The sequence below is a fragment of the Antedon bifida genome, chromosome 8, assembly GCF_963402885.1.
Source record: "Antedon bifida chromosome 8, ecAntBifi1.1, whole genome shotgun sequence".
In the NCBI taxonomy this organism is placed as follows: domain Eukaryota; kingdom Metazoa; phylum Echinodermata; class Crinoidea; order Comatulida; family Antedonidae; genus Antedon; species Antedon bifida.
Window position 1 is genome coordinate 19,682,978 of NC_136233.1, and position 23,057 is coordinate 19,706,034.

At 33.8% G+C, this 23,057-nt stretch overlaps 3 protein-coding genes and 1 long non-coding RNA gene across 5 annotated transcripts in view; 3 read left to right on the top strand and 1 right to left on the bottom strand.

Moving 5' to 3' along the window:
* The window catches only part of LOC144849899 (junctional adhesion molecule B-like), an 87,342-nt gene that overhangs the window by 5,044 nt on the left and 59,241 nt on the right, over window positions 1-23,057 (top strand). The gene's annotated exons all lie outside the window — the stretch shown is intronic.
* Window positions 59-5,731, bottom strand: LOC144849898 (uncharacterized). 2 transcript variants are annotated; one of them, XM_078707002.1, is made up of 9 exons: window positions 5,323-5,731; window positions 4,856-4,982; window positions 3,896-3,968; window positions 3,211-3,478; window positions 2,657-2,758; window positions 2,467-2,507; window positions 1,910-2,002; window positions 1,034-1,172; window positions 59-369 (listed from the first exon to the last, which is right to left on the bottom strand). In XM_078707002.1, exons 1-9 carry the CDS (start codon window positions 5,497-5,499, stop codon window positions 259-261), a joined length of 1,131 nt encoding a protein of 376 aa, XP_078563128.1. In that variant the 5' UTR covers window positions 5,500-5,731; the 3' UTR covers window positions 59-258. The 2 variants fall into 2 exon arrangements, with proteins under 2 accessions (XP_078563128.1, XP_078563129.1); XM_078707003.1 differs by lacking the exon at window positions 1,910-2,002 and having other exon boundaries at window positions 5,323-5,727.
* Window positions 9,901-11,401, top strand: LOC144850446 (uncharacterized). The gene is made up of 4 exons (XM_078707727.1): window positions 9,901-10,187; window positions 10,343-10,542; window positions 10,683-10,984; window positions 11,204-11,401. The coding sequence occupies exons 1-4, from the start codon at window positions 9,901-9,903 to the stop codon at window positions 11,399-11,401; spliced, it is 987 nt and encodes a 328-aa protein (XP_078563853.1).
* On the top strand, window positions 19,704-22,305 carry LOC144849903 (uncharacterized). The gene is made up of 2 exons (XR_013614012.1): window positions 19,704-19,828; window positions 21,519-22,305. It is a non-coding gene; the product is annotated as an uncharacterized LOC144849903 (long non-coding RNA).

Below are 23,057 nucleotides of genomic sequence, written 5' to 3' on the forward strand. Positions count from 1 at the left end.
GATTTAACAGGGTCAGTGCTGTGCACAGAAAACTTAAAAAAACATAAACTTAACATAGTTGAAATGCAATAAATTTATTATAAATCTCACTCATCACAAACAGTGCTTTTTTTACATATTATTTACATATTAAATATCACGAAACAACTTGTTTTATTAACATTTGAAAGCATGTCAGCGGTGGAAGATGATGCTCTACACATACTTTGAAGACCAGTACAATAAGGACCAAATGCCAAAATAGTGTGTCTTTTATCATCATGGAAATGCAACACCATAGAAGCTATGACCAGGTGTGTTGAAGCATTTGTAAGAGCAGAGCAATGCTCGTATTGGTATCCTGCCGGGAGAATTCATTGTCTTCAGATCCTGTAAATAATAAATTGATTGAAAATAAAATATCGCATATAATGTTTGCAAACAGAAGTTCATAATTCTTCATAGAAGCTTTGATAAAATCTCTCCAGAGAGAAAAAAAAAACATGTAATCTGCTCCAATCTTGAAATCGAAACTTTCAAATATATATTTAAAAATAGATAAAAAATGGCTTTAACTTTCACTATATTGCATATTACAAGTGAGAGTTCAGATGGTTTTATCTAAAACAACTTATATTGTACAATTTAGGAGAAATGGTTAATACATGCATTTAATTTATTATACCGCACATATAAACTTTACAAATTTAGTATAGTTAAGTAGACGACTGAACCCTTTGTGTTTTTAAACCAAACAAATTGTCAACAATGTTCAATAGTATATAAATTACGGTCTAATGCACAAAATAGACTGTAATAAAGATATATTTAGCTGTTAACAATAGTGAAAAATACTTTTATACAATATTAAAATAAGGTCATTATCATTGCTACTTACCGACAAATTTTAAATACAGTAAATAAATCAAGTTTATACCAAGGAGATCCATGTTTATTAGTATTGTATTACATTGATTTCATATTATTTTATTATTTTATTAGATCAGGAATCAATAAATTTCATGCTAAATTATAATTTGAATTGAATACTTGCCTTCTTGGCATCAACAAACGTGACACATTCAAGCCATGTGTTTAGGAATGAACGATTACAGAACGCACATTTGCTAGCCTGTCCCAACATCTCCTTCACACTGGGGTAGTGGCGAATAGCTATTCTTAGATAAGACCACCTGTCAAACAAAGTAAAGTTAGTTATGAATATGCTAATTTTGATTGTCAGCAGAGCTCTAAGATTAATTGACAAAATAATGAAATTCAATTTTAAATGCTTGGCAAACAGTACAGTATATAATACTGTATAAGGTTGACAAGAATTTTTTACATGAACCTATTTTTGTAACTAAACTAATATAGAGAGGACAGCAAAAATATTAGTACACACATCACCACCTGGAAGTTGAATACGTGTTATTTATATTGTATCACAATGTTTTGTAACCCATTGGAGTATAAGTAATTTGAAAGTGAAACTTATCTAGAAAGAATAATATTGAGCAATAATGAGTGAAAACCATAGTTTTGTATTTTTAGAAAAGTAATAATTGACTAATCAAAACAATGGAAATGAGTCGTGATCACGTGCTATTAATGAAAACTTTCATAAATGAGACTTTCATAAAAAGTTGTTATTTTAGTTTCTTTAGTTACTTAGGCGAAAAAACATATGCTGTAGACTGTACCACACATGACCAGGTTAAATAGTGTGCATGTAAAATAGAAGGTAAGTGTTTGGTCATATTATAGCAATCTAATGTTTAAGAAACAAAATGAATACAAATTAGTGCCTAGGAGTGAAAAACAGAGTTTATAATAGTGGTAAAAATAATATCGACAGTACTAGTAATACACTTTCAATCAAAATCGTGCTTGTGTTAAAAAATGATAAAGTGTGTCCACAATGATTTACCTATTGTTGGATATAGGAGAGTTACAAATTATGGAGTCAGTACCACTAGCACTCGTTGACTTGTTACCGGCATATTTGGAATCATGGCGAAGACTAATGATTGATAATAAACAATATTATACTGTACACAAATACAACACAATATCAAAAAGTGATTGTAATTGTTTCAAAATGTTTGGTAGATTGTAGATCAAGTCAATTAATGAATTCTAATACAAATAGGAATGTGTAGTACAATATTGTGTATATATGCATGTGGTCGGGTGTTTATTCAAGGAAATAAATAAACAATCCAGGGCGTTTATTTGAAATGATGTTCTATGGGTCTTTATTTGAATAAATATGGTACATACAATTACAGTAATTAAACTAATGTAATTAATTCAATTAGGTATATCAGACACATTCCTAAACCCCTTTTCATCACTTATTTAAGTTTATTGTTAATATCCGGCTTAATATTTAATAATAAATAGAACATATCCCTGATAATATAGAGAACATCATTTGGAATAAAATAATTTTTCAAATTTAGATTAGATGAAAAATATGATTACCTTGCTTTGAGTTCACTCATTATGAATCTAGCACATATTTCCTGTAATTGATAAATATTATATCTTTATTATTTAATATATCTATACACATAATATAATGGCAATGCTTCCTTTCCACTCCTCAACTTCCATTATCAACACATTGCCTCTCTCTCTCCCACATTTCTATATAGTAAAGTAGTAGTAGTACCTTTAAAGTTAGAACTTCTTCCTCTTGTACAGATTTAATAGGAACATGGTCGATCAGTGGGTTCTCTTCACAGTACAGTTCTTTCAGTGGTAGTTTATTCAACTGTCAATATAAAGAAAGAAAAATGGAAAGAATCACAATATTTATTCATTTAAATTCTCACAGGCATATAAAACGAAAATATACAAATTTATGAATAAATAGCAAATAAGCAGAAATGTACCATCTATAAATATATTAAAAATGAACCAGTGACAGGAAGAGAATAATAAGCAACAATGTACATAATTTACTTAAGAATGTAAAATAAAACACAATTGTAGTGCTAGTACATCTAAAAAAGTTGAACAACTTAAATATATCATGGAGGAAATATTTCCTCCATGAATATATTAACATTTAATACATTACATTTTTTTTCCCAATGTTAGGATTGAGTTGCAAAATGTAATGTGTTAATCCATTCATTAATAACAGAACTATCTTTAATTGCTTTACAGTGCACATGTAAGGATGTATATGATAATCTATCTAAATAATTTTTATTTCCTTACTTCTGTTGGAAATATTCTTAATTCATTTGCAGCCACGTCGATAACTTTCAGGTTATATAGTTTACCAATTCCTTCAGGAAGTTCTCTTATCTTATTTTTCTGTACATAAAGTTTTGTTAGGTTCACCAGGAAGCCAATTTCTAAAGGCAATGCTGTCAACTGGTTGTTAGCAGCATGCAGCTCTGTCAGAGGACTGATGGCACATAGTTCTGATGGCAGACTAGTCAAGCTGTTACCATCTAGACTCAAGTACTTCAAATTAACCAATCTAAAATTAAGATAGAAATTGACTAGAATAAAACTTTTACTAAATAACTAAATTGAATGAGTCCAGGTTCCCCAGGGTTCACCTATGCATGTAATAAATCAAGAGATCAAACCTGGTTACAACTTGCAACAATGTATACAGATGTGAAAAGGGTAGGGAGTGGAGTTGAAAGAGTCAGCATGCTAACCCCCAAGCTAGAGTTCCACTATAAAAAGAAACTGTATAGTATCAAATAATTGATGATTTATTGTACTAACATCCCTGTTTAAACTGCTTTAATAAGGCAATTAAGCACATTTTTGACATACAATGGGCCCACTGATTAGATTTGAAAATAGTAATTCATTTCATGTAAATGACATACATCTGACTTAATCGTAGTGTTTTAAACTTTAAAATTCTGTTTAAAAAACTTACTTGTTGATCGATGGTGTCACAGTCCTCAGGTCATTATTGTTCAAATTCAAAAATGTTAAACTTCTGAGTCCACCTGCGTATTAAAATAAAATTGTTTACAATTTGAGCATCCACATTATAACACCATAAGAAAAACAAATTAACATTCATACATTCAACAGATTGAGATTTTAGTGATGGCAGCAGGATTAGATATTCAAGTTGTTTCTAACAATACAACGCTGTTTAATAACAGCAAAATTCAAAATACCTAACACTGTGTATTGACACGGAACTCAACCTAACTAAAAAAAACTCAACGGAACCAGTCGTGGTTACCTTACGGCGCGCACAATGCGATTTGTAGTTTGTAGAAACCAGTATGCGCAAGTGCTTTTACGGAAAAATCGAACTGATCCCTACTGGTCACTTTTACCCACCCATACTCTATTTGGAAACAGTTCTGGAAAGCATATTGTGCAAGCAACCATGTTTGTGTTGTGCTACATTATGGTGCAACTATAATCAAGGTACCTTGCGATCTCTCCAGGTATGCTACAATAATGGTTTAAGAATGTTGTTGCAAAGGCCTCGACATTGCAGTGCCAGCCTCATGTTTACGGAATGTAGAATTCCCTCTTTTTATGAATTGTTAAGAATATCAATATATGGCCTGATAGACTTAATGCAAGCAAAAATATTTTAATCTCAACGATTATAAGCAACGTCTTAGTTAAGTCGAAGATGCTCTCCAGATGGAATGCCATCCTGAGATGAGTAGTAGTAATTTTGTTTATTTTATTTATATGTAATTTACTTTCTATGGACCAGAGTTTCCGAAATAAAAGATTGAATGAATGAATGAAAACAATAGAACATTTTTGTTGTGCCTGTCAGTTGCTTGGAGCGCTTATTATGTCGACACAGTTGAGTTGAGTTCTGAATATTCTGCAGTGTTATGAATGCAATTGGAATACTGACCTAGAATTTTATTTGGCAATTTTTTTATTTTGTTACCAAATAAATGCAATGTTTCTAGACTGTTCAGTTGCCCTAGTGATGCTGGTATCTCTTCTAACTCGTTGTTGCCAATATTTAATACAATAAGCTGGGAATAAACAAAAAGTAATAATAATAAAACATAGGCCTAGTTAGGAAAGAGGTCCACTGTACATTGATTGTCATTGTTCATTACCAATAAATTATTTTTAAAGATCTTGGGACTGCTGACTCTTCAAGTTATAGTAATCTTGTTTACTTTAGTAGTTCTCCTACTAGGCCTAGGCCTAGTATTTATTGTACATTAGCCTAGGCCTAATTAAATAAAATACTACAAAACATAAAGATCATCTCTAGGCTAGGCCTACCTAGACGGCGGCCTTTAAATACGGCTTAATTAACAGCATAGCCTAGGGGCCTAGCTTATTAGGGCCGGGAGGCCTGCCTACTTTGGTTAAAGCTGAAAATTCTACTGGTAAATCTTGAATCTTGTTATTTTTTAAATGTAGAATATTCAAACACTCAAGTTTGCCAATAAGTCTTGGGATTTGTGTCAGATGTTTAGATGACAAATTTAAGCATTTTGGCTTTCCTTTCACTGCTCGTAGAAGCAGAGTATCCGCCATATCAGGCACAACTCTGAAGACAAAATAGGCCTAGCCTCCAGCCTGGTGGCCTAGCTATTACTTTTAGTTTTATATTAGTAGGATTAGCAGTATTTTATAGCAAGCAGAGGCTCTCTCTCTCTCCCCGCGTCCGCCCCGGCCGTACGCCTCTCCTAGCTATGCAGCTCTGGCCAAAAATACTATTAGCGCCACGATCTTCTTTGGCTAGGGAGGCTCGGCTGCTGCTGCATCATGTTCACCCGCTTTACTTCTTGTAGCTGAGCAACAGAGAAAACAATAACAAAAATTCTTCTATGGAGCGCCATTAAAACATTATAGGAATATAATGGGCCTGAAAATGCACTATTACTCTAAAAACATCACGAGTAGGAGGCTATTACGTAACTGTTCTTAGACTTAGAGCTTAAAAATTAAGGAATATTCCTTAATCCATGCTTAAAGTAAAAAGTAGGCTAAACGGAAATTGAACTACTTGTTCAAAAAACTTCATTTTTGTACAGAGGCAAGAGTTACAAATTGTGATTTGTAATTTTAAAACATAATTTGATTTAATGACAGGTTTTTTGATACGAGTATTTTAAAAAACCTAATTCACCCGTTGTTTTTTGCCGTTGCTGTTCCATTGTTACAACCAGTTGAAAGGCTGGTTTATAACCATTACACCAAATTCGCATACACATGGTTGTAGTGAGATTAGCCTAATCACACACAGCATAAAAGACACTGAATTAAAATAAAAAAACTGTTCCCCGGTGTGAATGTAGGAGGAGAATTTTACAGTAGGCGGAGCCTTTACGCACTCTCGCAGTGCCGTTATTTGCAAATTTGCCAGCATACTTGTTTCCGGAGCTTAGAGCATCTGCTGGATCCGGATCAAGGCTATGCCTATAAGCCCCTCTTGAAAATGACATCAAGAGGGGCAAATTTTAAAGGGGGGTTGGTCCATGTCTGTTCGAGACCTGACTTGAATTGATTAGTTGATCTTGAAGATACTAGTACATCGGTAAAGAATTCCATAGTATGTATGATTGCTTTTCGACCAAACGAGTCTCTCGTCCAATTTGTGCGTTTAAACTGCCCTCGGATGGCGCATTGAAGACCATGACAACCTAACTCGTTTTCGAAGTTGCACCCATCTATCCAGTTTGAAGACTTTACCCAAGTTTCAGCTCGTTTGGAGTGATTTTTAAATTTTACTATGACCTTTGATATCGCGCCCTCCTCGATATCGGAATTACACTCATCCTCTATCCTTAAGACTGTTTTCTCAAAGTTTCAGCTCAATCGGTGCAAACATTTTGACATTTGACCTCGACCCTGACCTTGACGAATAACTGTTTTTTTTCTAATACCGAGTTGCACCCTATAGTCTCTTAGAAAATGAAATATTATGATTCAAATTCGTCGCCCTGGTTTTCCACAAAAAATGCTTCGATGATCATCCTCCTATATTATGTTATACAGTGTGCAGTGGACAAAAATTGGGTATCAGTGGAGAACAGTGAAATAGTTACATATAATTAACAACAATGAGAACTAAAGTTTCTCGAATTATTAAAACATATTTCACACTGGTATTTGATATATATAATATCCTGGATTTATATAGCGTGAAACTTCTTAGCGCTGAACATTATTACCCCATTATAACCTCATTTTTTGGATCAAACACGTATGAAACATACTCCCAAAATGCAGCTATACTTAATCAGTGCAAAATTGTGTCTTGATCTAACCAGGTACCATTTTATACACCTGGATGGAGAGAGGCAAACGTAAGTAAAGTATCTTGTCTAAGTTAAGGATACAAGCAATGCAGCGAGAGTTTGATTCGAACCTCAATCACGATCAGTAGTCCAAGCGTCCAACACACTGCGCCACACGCACACACACGTAGGCCTATGTTCAATATCGGTTACTTCATCCGTAATGCAAAAGAACAATAAGTTTGAAGTAATGTTGTCAGTGATTTTAGTAATTTGCGTTCGTTTAAAATGTTTATGATAGGCATATAATTAATACAATTCCAACATATTTTTTTCAACTTGGTCATAAGAAATAACATAGAATGTACTTTTTGCGTTTCCGCTTAACTTACCGCTAACCGCTCGTCTGTGTAAATTGGCCTTTAGTGTGATTTAGTCCACTTGTTGTTACTATAGGGCCTACGTCGTTTCATTGCATGTAAGTGGGATTTTGTCGGGAGCTCACTTTAAGCCTCCGTAGTGGGTGAATGCGTCACACACCCAAATACAAGAAGTACTGAAGTACTGTACTACTTACTACTTACTTACTCGATTAAAGAAAGATTAAGTAGATTAATATATGTTTCTGATTTTTACAAGACAGTATAAAGTCGGAGATAGTTGATTGAAACAATTTATATGAGTGTATTTTATAAAAATATTGAATATGTTACCTTTTCATTCCTAAGTATAGATCGGATTTTTTTTTCTAAATTTAAGAGAAGCATAACATAGTTCACGGAATGTGCAGTGGCGATAAGTAACTGTCACATTGGTGCATTATGGGATACTTTCAAATAAAAAACAGTCTCTACGTTTGATACTACCAGTTGTTATAAGTTAATAACAAAAATGGATTAATGATTTAAGTTCACAGTCCCTTGTCCCTCCGTCGGGCAAATCCTAGCGCCAATCCTCTCTAAACAGCACTTTTTTTTAAACGGCCATCCATCATGAGGAGGCGTCAACGTATGGATATTGAGAGTAGGGGTTTTCCAGATTGTTTACCGCCGCCATATTGATGCTATTCTACGCAGTTTTGTGCTGCATATTATCAACGAGGTTGTGGCCAGCGATGATATGCTAATATTATAATATGCTAGAGGTGGCAGCACACAGATTATGCTAAGCATACTTTTACCTAAGAGGGGGTATTTGAATATGTTCTAGGCCTATGTACCTTACCAGTACCACCACCACCACCAAAAGAAAAACGCCAAATCATCAGGAACAACCTACAAAAATGTTTTATTGGGCTACCATATCTATAAATTTAGTTTATCGGAGTAAGACATGATGTTGATAACATACACGACGTCGGACCAATCACATTCATTGCATTGATGTGTGTGAGAGGATGATCGGAAGAGAGTTTGGCGGGTCATGATGATTGGCGGGAAAATTAGTATGGAACGCCAGTAATCTCTTCACATGCGGTGACGTCATGCTCTCATACTATTTCATTATGCTCTTATACTACACACCATTATCTTATACTCATTCCTAATGCTCTTATGCGCATAACTAATGCTCTTATACTCTTTCTTAATGCTCTTATACTATTTCTTAAAGCTCTTATACTCTTTCGTCATGCTCTTATACTCTTTCTTAATGACCTTATACTCTTTCGTCATGCTCTTATGTGACTTTCCATGCTCTTATACTCTTTCGTCATTCTAAATTATGCGACGTATCATGCTCTTATGAGGTAACTGAAAATGCACCGACACATTCTCGACGCACGTGGCGCACTACTTCAGATGCAAAATAATCGACGGCTGTACAAATAAGTCTACGAAAGTTACAATTCTCGATCATAAAAGCATCTCATCCTCTTCGGGCCGGTCCTCCGTGCGCCGATTCTTTTAATGAAAATGGCTAGCCCTAGGCCTACAATATTTCCAATGAAACCAAAGAAATCTTTAAAAAAAATATTAATGGACCTTTCGTTTACAAATGCAGTGATGGATGCTTTCGAGAGAGAGGAGGTGATATCATTTAATGTGTATTTCATCATTCATTATAAAAATAGACTAGCCTAGGCTAGGCCTACTACTTAGGGCCTAGGCTAGGCTAGGCCTAGTACTACTAGGCCTAGGCCTAGATAGAGGCCTAGGCCTAGCTTAGTAGGCCTAGAGTGTGTAGTAGTATAGGCTAGCCAGCCAGAGCAGAGCAGGCCAGGCTGGCTAGCCTATACTACTACACACTACTACTATATTAATATTAAATAAAGGTAGGGGCCTAGCGAGGCCTAGGAGGGCATCTATAGGCCGCAGGCCTAGCTAGAGCATGCCAGTATTATATCTAGTATAGGCCTAGCTAGTAGTATAAATAGGCCTACTAGGCCCCATCATGTTTTTATTTTTGTTAATCCTTTTTAAATGATTCTTAATAAATTAATTCATTTTTTTGGATTGTTTTCTCTGATTAGATTACTATTGAAATAGTGGATCATTTAAGCCGTGAGGAATTTGAAAATCTTGGCATACTAACTCGAGAAGAAATGAATTTAATTGTACAGGAATGCAATGCATCGTTAAGAAACAAAGTAATTGATAAAGATGTATTACAAAATCTCATCCAACATGGGTACAGTGTATTCGATATAAAAAATTTGATGTGTGTTAGTCGGAGTACTGTGTTCAGGTGGTTACAAATGTACAATTTATCAGCCATACAGTACAGCAATATTGAAGACAGAGCTTTAGATGACAACATTAGTGAGATACTTATGACCCACTCAAACTGTGGGGAGGTGATGTTAAAGGGTTTTCTTCAGGATAGAGGCATTTCTGTGCCTCGGAAGGCATTGCGAGATGCAATACATCGTATAGATGAGGAAGGTTCAGCTAATCGACGTAAAAGGCGTCTTCATCGTCGTGTTTATAGCGTCGAAGGCCCAAATCATTTATGGCATATAGATGGAAACCACAAATTAATTAGGTACGTAGCTAACCTGAGTATTTATTTTTCAATATCATGTATGTTCAAACCACTGTCACCTATTAAGATAGAGCCTAAAGTTATTATATATTATTTATTGAAATTTAGTTATCTGCTATTTTTTGTAATTCACAATTTGTTATGTTTTTCTCAAGATGGGGATTTGTCATCCATGGCGGAGTTGATGGTTTTAGCAGACTACCTGTTTATTTAAAATGTTCAACAAATAACAGATCATCAACTGTACTGGCTGCATTTTACAAAGCAGTTGAAGAATATGGTGTTCCTCTTCGTGTGCGATCGGATGCTGGGGGAGAAAATGTACAAGTTTGGAAGTATATGCAGGAAGTACGAGGTTGGGTTAATGGTCATTTATTAATTTTATTTAAGGGATTGTGGTTTGTCAAGAAGAAGAGTAAGAGACTAAGATAGGCTGCTACATATATATGTATGCTGCACAAATAGAAATAATGGATACTATAATTCTTTCAACAGGCACTAGAGGTACTATAATTGGGAAAAGCACTCACAATCAGCGCATCGAAAGACTTTGGCGTGATGTATTCGAGGGGTGCCTGCACCACTTTTACCAGATGTTTTACCACCTAGAAGAAGAAGGCAGTCTTGACCCACTAGACGAAATGCAATTATTTTCATTGCAATATGTATTTACTCCTCGAATAAATTTCTCACTACAGGAATGGGCAATGGCCTGGAATAACCATCGAATCCGTACTGTTGGACGTACCCCAATTAATATGTGGTTATCTGGCCAGTTGGAGAATCCTGTATCAGAGGTTGGTTCTAAATATAACAATTTGCATAAAAACATGCATTACTTTTGTCCACATTGTTTTAATTATTTATGTAGAATGTAATATTGTTAGGTTTGCGGTATTTATAAGTAAAGTATGGTTAGTAAATTCAGTGGATGTATTGACTTATGTTATGTTTGAACTACAAATTCACAATTCACAAACAATTTTTTTATTCATATGTTGTTTTTCTCATTATAGTGTGAAATACCTAGTGAAGAAAATAATGATGATGTCGATAGAAATACAAATCCACATGTTATTGTTGAGGAGCCTAATATCCCATTACCTGAAATGGCATATGATCAGTTGACTCAAGAAATAGACCCTATGAAAGAAAGTACTCAAAATGGTTTAGATGTATATTTAGATGTAATACAATTTATTACTAGACACTGAATTTTACCATATATTTTTGTTGATACTCTATTAGAATATAGATATGATAAAAATAGTGAATAGTGTTTATGTGGAACAAATTAACAAACAAATTATAACAAAATATCTTTCTTAAACATTTAAATTATCTGAATAACCAATCATTCCTTTACCAAAAATGTTTGTAAAAGTTAAAAAATGTTACATAGTGTACAATGCTGTTACAATTAGCATAGAAAATCAAGAAAGATAAATCAAGATTATTTATGTCATTTTGATCAACCATCTATTATTTTGTAATTGTTCAGTACAGTTAAAAGTTTTTTAATTAAAATTCAAGTTTGAATGAACCAAATAACCTGTTAAAACTGCTGTATGTATACTTGTATACAGAACAACAGAATAAACTGATACAGACTATGTTGCAACATACTCACATCTTACCAAAACCTTTTCCCAATATAACTGCGTCATCAAATATTTCTCTAAAGAGAATTGGGTCTTCTATTCCCCTTGGTAAGTGAACAATTAATGCACACGTCGAAGCTGTAGGATACCCCTTAGCTGAAGGCCCCTCTTTTGTGAAGAAATCCACTTCGATTTTTCTGTCAAATCCCATTGGAGGAACTTCATCAGCTCCAGTTATAAAAGCTAGGATATCTTTTAATGAATTCTTAGTCTTGCCATCTGTAATCATATAATAAAATCGGTGTGCACTTTAAAGAATCAAGTGTATCTTTCGGAACAGTAAGGATTGAACATTTATATTATTTAGGCCTAAATATAAAACTTTACACAAAGTTTAAGAAAACAGAATACCTTCACAATCTTGGAGGTATAGTTCCCAACAAAAAATTGTGTCATCCTCTTGTATTCTTAAATTCGATCCCTCTTCCGAAAATATAACCTTGATTAATGACTTAAAGGCACGTTTAGACAGAGAGTCAACTGCATTGGGAGTAAAGAGTGGTTTAAACTGGTCGGGAAATCCTTTCACAATGTCCCACAGAACACCCAGTCCCTCTGTGAACTGCCCTATTGCTGCTTTCGTTCTGTAATATAATATCAAATTCATAGAGTTGTATACTTGTTAAACCAATTGTTGTGTTGTTATAAGATCATTTAGTATTAAGTTTTGCGCTTTCCTCACCTGTAAAACATAAACTGCTTTATCAATGATGCAACGACTTCTTGTCGGTTACCAAAATCTGCTGCATACAGCGACATTACTCCACGGTCTGCTGCCCAGTCTGCTAGTTCTTGTGCAACAAGTGTGTATTCCGCTGCAGACTTACACTTTGATATCTGAAAAGAAAAACAAAAAAGAAAAGAATCCTGATGAATGCTACAATTGAATAAAGCACACATTAACTAATCAATTCCAGATAGGATAGCCTACTCTCACTAACCACTAAAGTTTAGATCAAAAAATGATAAATAAATGAACACAAACGGACTACATAGATAAAAGTAAGTGTCATCGAAATGAATTATAAGTAAATCGAGACTGTGTTGTTACTTTAATTGAAATAAAATTAGGTGTAGACTGTACTTTTTCAAGTTTGATGCGCATATCTTCATCAGTAATGGCAGTTACATCAGTCAGTGGACCAACTCTGGTATTCCCACACATCAGGTTGTACAATTGTGGATGGAATATTGGCAGTCCGGGTCCACCATGAAGAATGCTCCATGCAACCAGACTACCAGCAATAAGGTAGCTGTTTTTTTCCAGCAAAGTTACATCATATGTAAAATATTTGCCACCAGCAGGTCCCTCGAAAATCCCCATCTCATCAGAAATTGCTTTCATCAATAACCTTCAAAAGTAAACAAAGCTCCATAAATGATAATCAATTGCAATATTTGTTCAAATACAATTATTAATTCAATTAGTGAATTTCCGAAAGCTCAACGTTTCACTCTGGCTGTTTAATCAATCAAAATAATTAGGAAACACATACGGTAATAATTAAACTTAATAAGTAATGAATGACACTCTCACCTAAACATTTCCCGCTTGGGTCCTCCTATGTCTGCGGCTTCTTCTCCTGCGAAATCTACAACTACTTTGTTTCGGCAGTTAAAGCCATCTTGGCCAAAAGCATACAAAACTGATTTCAATAGTTTTCTTCTATGTACGATTATATTTTGAGTGGCGTCATCGTTGCGGTTTACTTGGTAATTTTCTAGTAAGTCCTTCATGGAAACCTCAGCAGTAGGAGTTCTATTTTATAAAGCACATGATTGTTATGTAGGTCTATGTTGCATGAATCTTTTCAATTTATTTTTTGCTAAATAATAAAGACAGCACTGTACTAACCCTGGTCTCTGCACATCTTCGAAACTATTGCGTATTGCACGCATTAGATCATCTGTGTCCTCGTCTTCAGGATCAGATGTACATAATTTTACATACATACTGTATGCAGACCTTGAACGTAAAAATATACAATTTATTTGAAACAATTGTTTGTAGAAAGCAAAATTACAGCATAAAATCAACGTCAATCAATGAAGAGTATTTTCGTCAGAGATTGTGTACAGCAAAGTAATCTTAAACTCACTCATCGTTGTTCGAAGGTAGGCCTACCAATTGACCAGAAGTCATGTGGTCTCTAGACTGAGCTGCTTGACTTGTCGATGGCTGATCAGCATTAAAAGATGTTATCTGAAATATAAAGAAATCACATTCCAAAGTAAAAACAATAGTGATCAGTTGAGACAAAAGTATAATTCATTTAATCAATTTATTTATTAAGGTATAAAATATACAGCCAGCATACAGTACAATAATAGCATAAAGTTAGATTTTTTGTACCGTTAAGTTCCGCACAGACTTGATACAAATATTAGAAAAAAGGTTTGTTACCAAAGTGGTTGTTGAAATAACGATGGTAGCAATTCCAAAGGTTAAGAAGTAAAACTTACATTTACCGGATCGGTACTGGTAAGATGTTTAAATTCAGGATCATAAAGTACGTCATTTATGTCATCCTAAAAAAAATGAATAAAAGTATCGTAGTAGGCCTAATTAAGATACTGCCGATTGCATAATATTTTTTTCAACATGCAATTGCCCTTTTCATCTTGTTTCAGCGTACAAAGGATAATAATGTAGATCGTAATTTTAAGTAGATAAGTTAATAGACAGCACTCAAAATCAGAGATATGACGTATGAAGTGCGCTTCTATCTTTAGTAGGCTTATAGACCTATGGTAATAATTCATATTATAAGATGCAATAATACAATAGCCATGTTTTTTACATCAACTACTAAGTGAGATACAAAGAAATAAAGAAAAACTTAAGATTACTATACCTCTTCGTCGGTCAAGGTTGATCCAGAATTAGAACTAAAGAAATAAACAAAAATGTCATGAACTACTAATTGTGCTCTGATATTTAAATTATAGGCCTAATATTTGAAATAGTAATGGAGATTGTATGCCCTACCAACAGTTTAAAAAACAGATTCCCACAATAACGGTATAAATTATTATTCATTAGGCCTACTGTAAGTAAATAGAATAATTTGTTCCGTTTCCAGAAGCTTGTTCCACTGACATCAGAATGTTCATATACTGGCAAATCCACAAAAGGAAAATAAATTTGGATTCATCAATGTAAGGTTGAGGCAATAATTATTTGTTTTTGATATTTTCAAGTATCTATTATTCAACCTAAATTTAATTAATTTCGAATACTTGCCTGCAGTTTTCGACATGCTTCTTCAGCTCGTTTAGGAACATCGACTTGCTGCATTTATTGCACGTCTGCATTAGTCCACTATTTTCCGATTCAGTCCCCTACACAAAATAACGAGTAGGCCTATGATAGTATGCTATAGGCAACCTTTTCTTTCTAGTCGTTTTCTTTCCATTATTAAGGATTGTAAAGTTTACATTTAATATTTACAAATATAATTTGATGAATGGTTAATTAAACATGACAAACACTTATACTTACATCGATTGGCCCGACCTCCAAATTATTTTGAATTGGCCTAACAAAAAGGCGTCCTTGGCCAATATTTTCTTTGACTGATTTCGGCGTGTATGCCCCAGCCATTGGGGTAAGCTTTCTAGAATTCACATTGCAATATAATAATTCAAATCCTCCTCCTTCTCGCAATTTTGGAAATGCATTAAATAACATTTCCTGAAATTGAGCAGGAGTTATATCTAAATTGTCAAATGCTAGAATTTTCTCGCCGAGACCAGCAGTTTTTAGAGCCTGTTTCTCACTGCATGTAGGACTATACGTTTGATCTTTGTTTGCAACGCAAACTACTTTTTTGGTCCAAGCTACTACTTTCTTTCCTTTTCCGCTCTTTCTTTTGGAATATGGTGCAAAACGTGGAAATCTTGCCAGCAGAGATCCTATCATAAGATAAGAAAACCCGTAATCAAACATAATCAATAGTGTTTCAATATACTGTATATGATAGGCATTGTGTACTTGTGACAATCGTGGTGATTTCGAGAAAAATTGAAATGTTGTAAATTTAATCTACAAGCTGAAATGTTTTATATTTTTGTTTAACGTATGAGACATTATTTATCACCATCATCATTTACATCATTTTTTTACGAGAATTTCAGAAATCCATGAAGGATTGATTCTATTCTATTGAAACAATGTAGCCGGACAAAATAATCATACTTGTCACCAGAGTGCAACACAATACATAGGCCTACATAGCTAATAATACGCAAGTATACGTACAAGTCATCCAATCAAATAATTAAAAATAATAAATGACTTCATTAAAACAACCTACCAGTAGTCCTACACGCCATTCTTAGACGGTGCTTTGAGCCAATGCTCAGTACCCCCAATGCCTCTAGTTGCTGATCTGTCAATGATGACACTTGATCAGCTGTTATCTTTAAAGAAATACAATATACTTCTTATATCTCATATGCAATGAATGTAGGCCTAATTATTTTATAATAATAGGCCTATAGTATAATCATAATTGAAAATTGCATGTATACTCAAAACTAAGTGAATTATTAAGAATAGGCCTAGCCTACAGTAGTAGCTCAGACATAGGTCTACTATTTTTATTATTTTGGCAAGGTACTGAAAATAGGCCTATTATTAGTTATACTCTTTTTATTTAGCTAGTGACAGTGTGACGTGTATGGTGTTTTTTGGCCCGGACTTTTATATGCCCAAGAATATGCTTAGTTTATTCTAACATAATATCAAAGTACAATATGGGCATATACGCATTTATAGGGCTTATAGCCTAGCAAGGGTAGTAGATAGCTAGCTAGCTATACTAGCACTACTACTATATACTAACTAGGGCCTAGTACTATTACTAGCTACGAGCTACTCTAGTCTAGGCCTAGCCCTAGCAAGAAGGTAGACCGACCAAGCTAGTCTTACACAAAATAAACAGAAATAATACGGTATATAGGCCTAAAAACAAAATAAATCACCTCCTCTCTTTCAAACGCCTCTACTACAACATTTGCAAATGACATTTCAATTAATATTTGTCTTAATGGTTTTTTTTTTTGCGTTTCAGCCATTATGAGTTTTTATTGCTGCTGCTGAAACGTGTGGAAAAGTTAATTCGCGTGTGTGTACAAGTTTATGATCGAGAATTGTAACTTTCGTAGACTTATTTGTACAGCCGTCGATTATTTTACATTTGAAGTAGTGCGCCACGAGCGTCGAGAATGTGTCGGTGCATTTTCAGTTACCTCATAAGAGCAGGATACGTCGCATAATTTATTTATTTATTTATTTGTTCTTTCTTTAAACTGAAATACACTTTCAATACAGATGTACTGATTTCCAAAGTGGTTCAGTAAACATATTTACAACAAAAATAAAATATAAAAGAAAAACAAAAAGAAAGAAAACAGATATAAAACTATTTACAATTGTGAAGGCAAAAAGGTTAATACATATATGATTTCTATAGTGAAGATTTAAAAGTTGCCAAAGACATATTATGGAGTTCTGATTTTATGTTATTTGGTAGAGAATTCCATAATTTAGTTGATCTATAAACAAAAGTTCTTTTACCCTGAGAGTTATTCCATAACGGAATAGATAAATCATTATTACTTTGGGAGCGAGTGCATTTATTATGGTTATCTACAGTAAATTGAAATAATATTGTTAAGTATCTTGGAGCTATTTCTTTTAAACATTTAAATAGCATTATAAGAATATTTTCATTCCATTTTTCTGTAAGTCTACTCCATCCAAGAGTACTTAAGATATCATTAATAGGGGTATACATGTCTACTGATAACAATATTCTACCTAATCTGTTGATTAAAACCTGAAGAGAATCTGAAAAACTTATGTTACAATTGGACCAAACACAGCAACAATAATCAAATAATGGAATAATTAAAGCATTTGCTAACATTTTTAAAGTATACATAGGAAGATACATCTTAATACGACGAATCACACCGATACGTTTAGCTATTTTACAAGACATTTTGTCTATATGTTCCTTCCAATTTAGTTGAGGATCAAAAATGACACCTAAATACTTAAAAGAATCAACTCTTTCAATAGTTTCGTTATTATGAAGTAAAGTTATATTCTTAAATGTTGCCGTTTTCTGATTTGTGCTGAAAACCATAAGCTTGGTCTTATTAAGATTTAGTGTGAGTTGATTATGGTCAAACCATTCTATAATTTTGTTTAGACTGATATTGAGTTGATTCTGAAGTATTAAAGGGTCAGATGAACTACATAAGAGTGTTGTATCATCTGCATACATCACACATTTACATGATAAAAATTCAGGAAGTGAATTTACGTATAAAATAAATAGTAAAGGTCCCAGTATTGATCCTTGTGGGACACCAATATTAACATTCATGGTGTCAGATTTTGTTGAATTTATACAAACAACTTGAGATCGTCCACTTAAATATGATTTAAACCAGTGAAGTGCAATATCATTTAAGCCATAATTCCTTAATTTGGTAAGTAATATTTCATGGTTAACTGTATCAAATGCTTTCTTCAAGTCAAGAAATAAAGCAGCAGATGAAATACCTTTATCAAAGTTATCTAAAATATAATCAGTAACATCTAAAAGAGTAGTTTCTGTAGAGTGACCTTTTCTAAAGCCCGATTGGGAGGGATTTATAAGGTTGTTAGTTCTTAAATACAAGTATAATTGATCATGCACAGCACGTTCTAAGAGTTTTGAAAGTATGGGTAAAACAGAAATTGGGCGGTAATTATAAGGGTCTGACATATCCCCATCTTTATATACAGGTGTTACCTTAGCTAGTTTCCATTCATCTGGAAATCTAGAACTGAACATAGAAAGATTACAAATATATGAGAGTGAGTCACAAATTATCGGAGCAGCTAGTTTAAGAAGTTTGCAATCAAAGTTATCAACACCCATAGCTTTATTAGTTGACAATTTACATAACTGGTTAAAAATGTAATCAGGGGTAAGAAGATCAAATTCAAATTTGTTACCCGCAAAACAATTTTCTGAAGTGTTACTAGTATAATTATTGGAGTTAGTATTATTGGAGTTAGTAAATTGATTTGCTAAAGAACTTCCAATTGAAGTAAAATGAGCATTGAAAACATTGGCTGTGTCCTTATCATTGGATGTATAGTTTTTATTATTATCTTTATATACATTATTTATACTGGGTTTAGTTTTAGGTATTAATTTATTTATTGTATTCCATAATTTCTTAGGATTTTTAGCATTTTCGTTAATAGTATTTGTACAATATTTTCTTTTTAAATTCCTATTTAAATTATTAACTTGATTTCTCAGTTGTTTAGCTTTGTCCCAATCTTCAGGTTCATTAGTTTTGTGAGCTTTCTTATAATAGTAGTCTCTGTCTTTTGTTAATCTTATATAATCAGTGGTTATCCATTCAGGAAGTGATCCTTTCACTCTCTTTGTCTTTAAAGGGGCATGCCGATTACATAACTCACCAAATAAGTGTTTCCATAGCAACCAGACAGTGTTAACATTAGAGTAAAGCTTGATTTGATCCCAGTCAATACATTTTAAATCTTCTATAAATTTGTTTTGGTCAAATTTTTTAAAAGAACGAGAATGACGAAAGAGTATAAGAGCATGGGAAGTCTCATAAGAGCATGACGAAAGAGTATAAGAGCTTTAAGAAATAGTATAAGAGCATTAAGAAAGAGTATAAGAGCATTAGTTATGCGCATAAGAGCATTAGGAATGAGTATAAGATAATGGTGTGTAGTATAAGAGCATAATGAAATAGTATGAGAGCATGACGTCACCGCATGTGAAGAGATTACTGGCGTTCCATAAATTAGTACGTCTGTACGTCTAAGTAAAGTAGTACACGGTACGTGCATGGATCCATGGTACATGTTATACTTTACTCATTCTAAACTAGCCTTATGTGAGAGGGAGGAAGGAAGGAGACAGATTTACTACCGGCAAGGTTGGTGAATTTTTGTGTGGCCTGCTATTAAACTCCTCCTATTGAATGCTAGCAACATTTAGTGTTGAGGGTGGGGGCAGTTAGGATTAGGGCTGAATCCGCGCGCCTAGGGACCTAGGCGGGTGCAGGTCAAGTCGGCCCCAAACCGTCTCGGCCAAAGTCAAGTCGGCCACGTCAACTCGGCCCCACGTCAACTCGGCCTCAGATCAACTCGGCCTCACGTCAACTCGGCCACAATAAAGTATGGAACGCATAATATTATAATAATAATAATAACAACTTTATTTAAAAACGGATGCAACACTTGAATCACCATATTGGTGTTTTTCACAAGGCCGTTAGTTACTTACTACAAAACTATTTATACTAGCCTATTACACAAGTTATCATTTACAGTACAAAAACAACAACAAAAAAAAAAAAAAAAAAAAAAAAAAGATTTCATGAAAAAATATAGAGTTTCAAGTATATTTTATCTTTGGTCATTTATCATTTTTTTAAATATATGTATATTATTATAATTATTACTAATACTGGGCCTATCCATGCTTTAAAAAAAATGAAGAAATAAGAAAAATACTCGGCACCACACTGTTATTTCTTCGATTTCTCACCTAATTTTTTTCTCACTCACATCATACAATTTTGGGACATTATGTAACATGTTCCTATGATTTAGCCACCGTTAAATTACATTTATCACAATAAAAAATGCCTTTCAAAACAGCTCCTTTTCCTCGAATACTGTGGCCATTTTAGAATCAGAAAATTGCCAGAAATCAATGTATGTTTTATTTTCTGTTTTTATTTTTAAACTATAAAGAACCAGCTGTACATCAAAACGGCGACGATATGAAAATAAAAAACAATTCACAGTTTTAAAAATCCTAAACCATATTTCAATTTCAATATGTAAAACACAGCATGGATTCACCACTGGATTAAAAAATAGAAAATTATTGTTTTTGTTTTAGTGAATGTATTGGATTAGTGACCGAGATAATTTTCTTTGATAGGAGTCAGACCTATTATTATTAATATGAATAATAATACTAATAATGAAATATTAATTTAACCTCTATTTCGCCAGCTGAAAACACTTTCAAAACTAAATAGGCCTATATATGTGTAATCGGATTTTATAACACTGCCCTCTATAGTTTCTACATTTTTTTGGGAAAATGAAGCATACATTCTGGCAATTAAGTGATAAATATAAGATGGCGAACATTTCGCAGTGTGTTGACAGCGAGTTCAATATCGTTTAAAATGTTTTGAAAAGTATTGTTATTTAAAAAAAATTACTTCGTAAGTGGTCGAATCGTATAAACATGTTACATAATATTATGTTGTGAGTGTGAAAAAGGAAAGTTTAGGTGAGAAATCGAAGATATAACCGTGTGGTGCGAAACTGCAGTAGCGCCAAATACTCATATAAAAAAATTATCTCATTGCCGATGTTATGCGCGATTTGAACGATTTGCGCAATTTAAAATTGCGCAAAGAATTCCTTGCGCAATTTGGATTGAAACATCTGTTTCAAATTGCGCAAGCAACGTATTAAATTGCGCAAGTAATCTGCAAATTGCGCAAGGTTTTTCAACAGATTGTGAAATCATGCACACGCATATTTTTATAGTAATTTCTAAGAATGAAATAAAGATAATATCGCATTTCCTTATTTTAATAGTGAAAATGCTGTTATTGTTAGCATACCAACGAAGACCCGACAAAGGAAAACGAAGCGGTGGTGTTCCCCGGCGGGCGGCTATTATTCTAGCCAACTACTGGCTATGTTTTGATAGCAAGTCTAAACGTTGGTGGCGGTAGACTATGTTGTGTACTGCATTTTAGTAAATCGAAGACGTAGGCCTACGTTCCACCATTTGGCCATAGAAAAAATGATTGTACATATCGTTTTTGTCCATGATTTGCGTTTTTAAAAAAAGGGGAATTCCCCAGTCAGCGAAAACACGTAGGCCTAGCAGTTGTAGATATCGAAATAGCTGTTTCAGATGTTGTCGCCTAATCAAATGCATACACTGAAGAAATCTATGCGTGATTCAACCATGGAGTTAACATTACTTTATACCTCAATGATTCAAACAATCTTATTACACCTAATAAATGTCCTCGCATATATATCGGACATGTTTATTGAATTTTGACGCAAACGAACATGCGCGCCCATGTACGTGCATCATCATTATTGGGCCTACAATGTGTTCCTATTATTATCCAAATGTTCATTGTAATCATTAAAGATGTATTGTCCCATTGACTAATTCCAAAAAAATAAAAAATAACAGATTTCGAAAAAAGATGGGTCATTTTGAAGTATCATTATAGTTATTAACTATTTTGTCGAAAAAAAAATCATTTAACTGAAATACAGACGTTTTTTTGTTTAAAAAATGGTTTTGTGGATTGACATGTTTGTTTGTTATCTGAATAAAAAATAATGGAGTCATTTTCAATATGAAGTCTTTAATTTTATTATTGTGTGTATACCCTAATTGTTTTGGTGTTTTACTGAAAGTGACCGAGTTTCACGCAACAAACTTGTTTTGAAATGGTATGGATATTATCATCAGTTTACTATCTAGGCTAGTAGTACTACTAGGCTAGCCTAGGCCTAGTCGTAAAACGGTTCCGGACCAACTTTAGGCCTGGTTAACTAGGCCTGGTGTCTTTACTATGTGGATTTTGGCGAAACATTGATGCAAGATTTATGATTTATAAAATGTAATACATTTTTCGATAGTGATAACTTGTTTTTATAGGCCTATCGGTGCCGTGTAAGTAACTTTTTTGTTGTTTGTTGATCTCACCAGGCGATATTTTCATATTGTGATGTCTTGCACAAAATCGCGAATATCTCGACTTTCTCCCACTCACTCTCTATCTAGCCTAATGGCTAGCCAGTCATGACATTAACAGGTAAATTAGTTTGATTACATTTCGTCTGGAAAACGTCGCTAGCGGAATTAAACAAATATTTCAAACCACGAGTATGCATTATGCATATATGCTAATTAGGATTGTTTACAACTCGTCACGGTTGAGAAGGTGTTTTCACGCGAGGAAGTTTTATGATAATACATACAGAGTAGCCAAACAAGCGCGTTTCATTATTAGATATGTTTTGATCGAAATGCACCAAGCCATCGCTCTACGCGCTACTGTGATGCGCGGTGTTTGTTATTTCGACAGGTACCATTTTGACAGT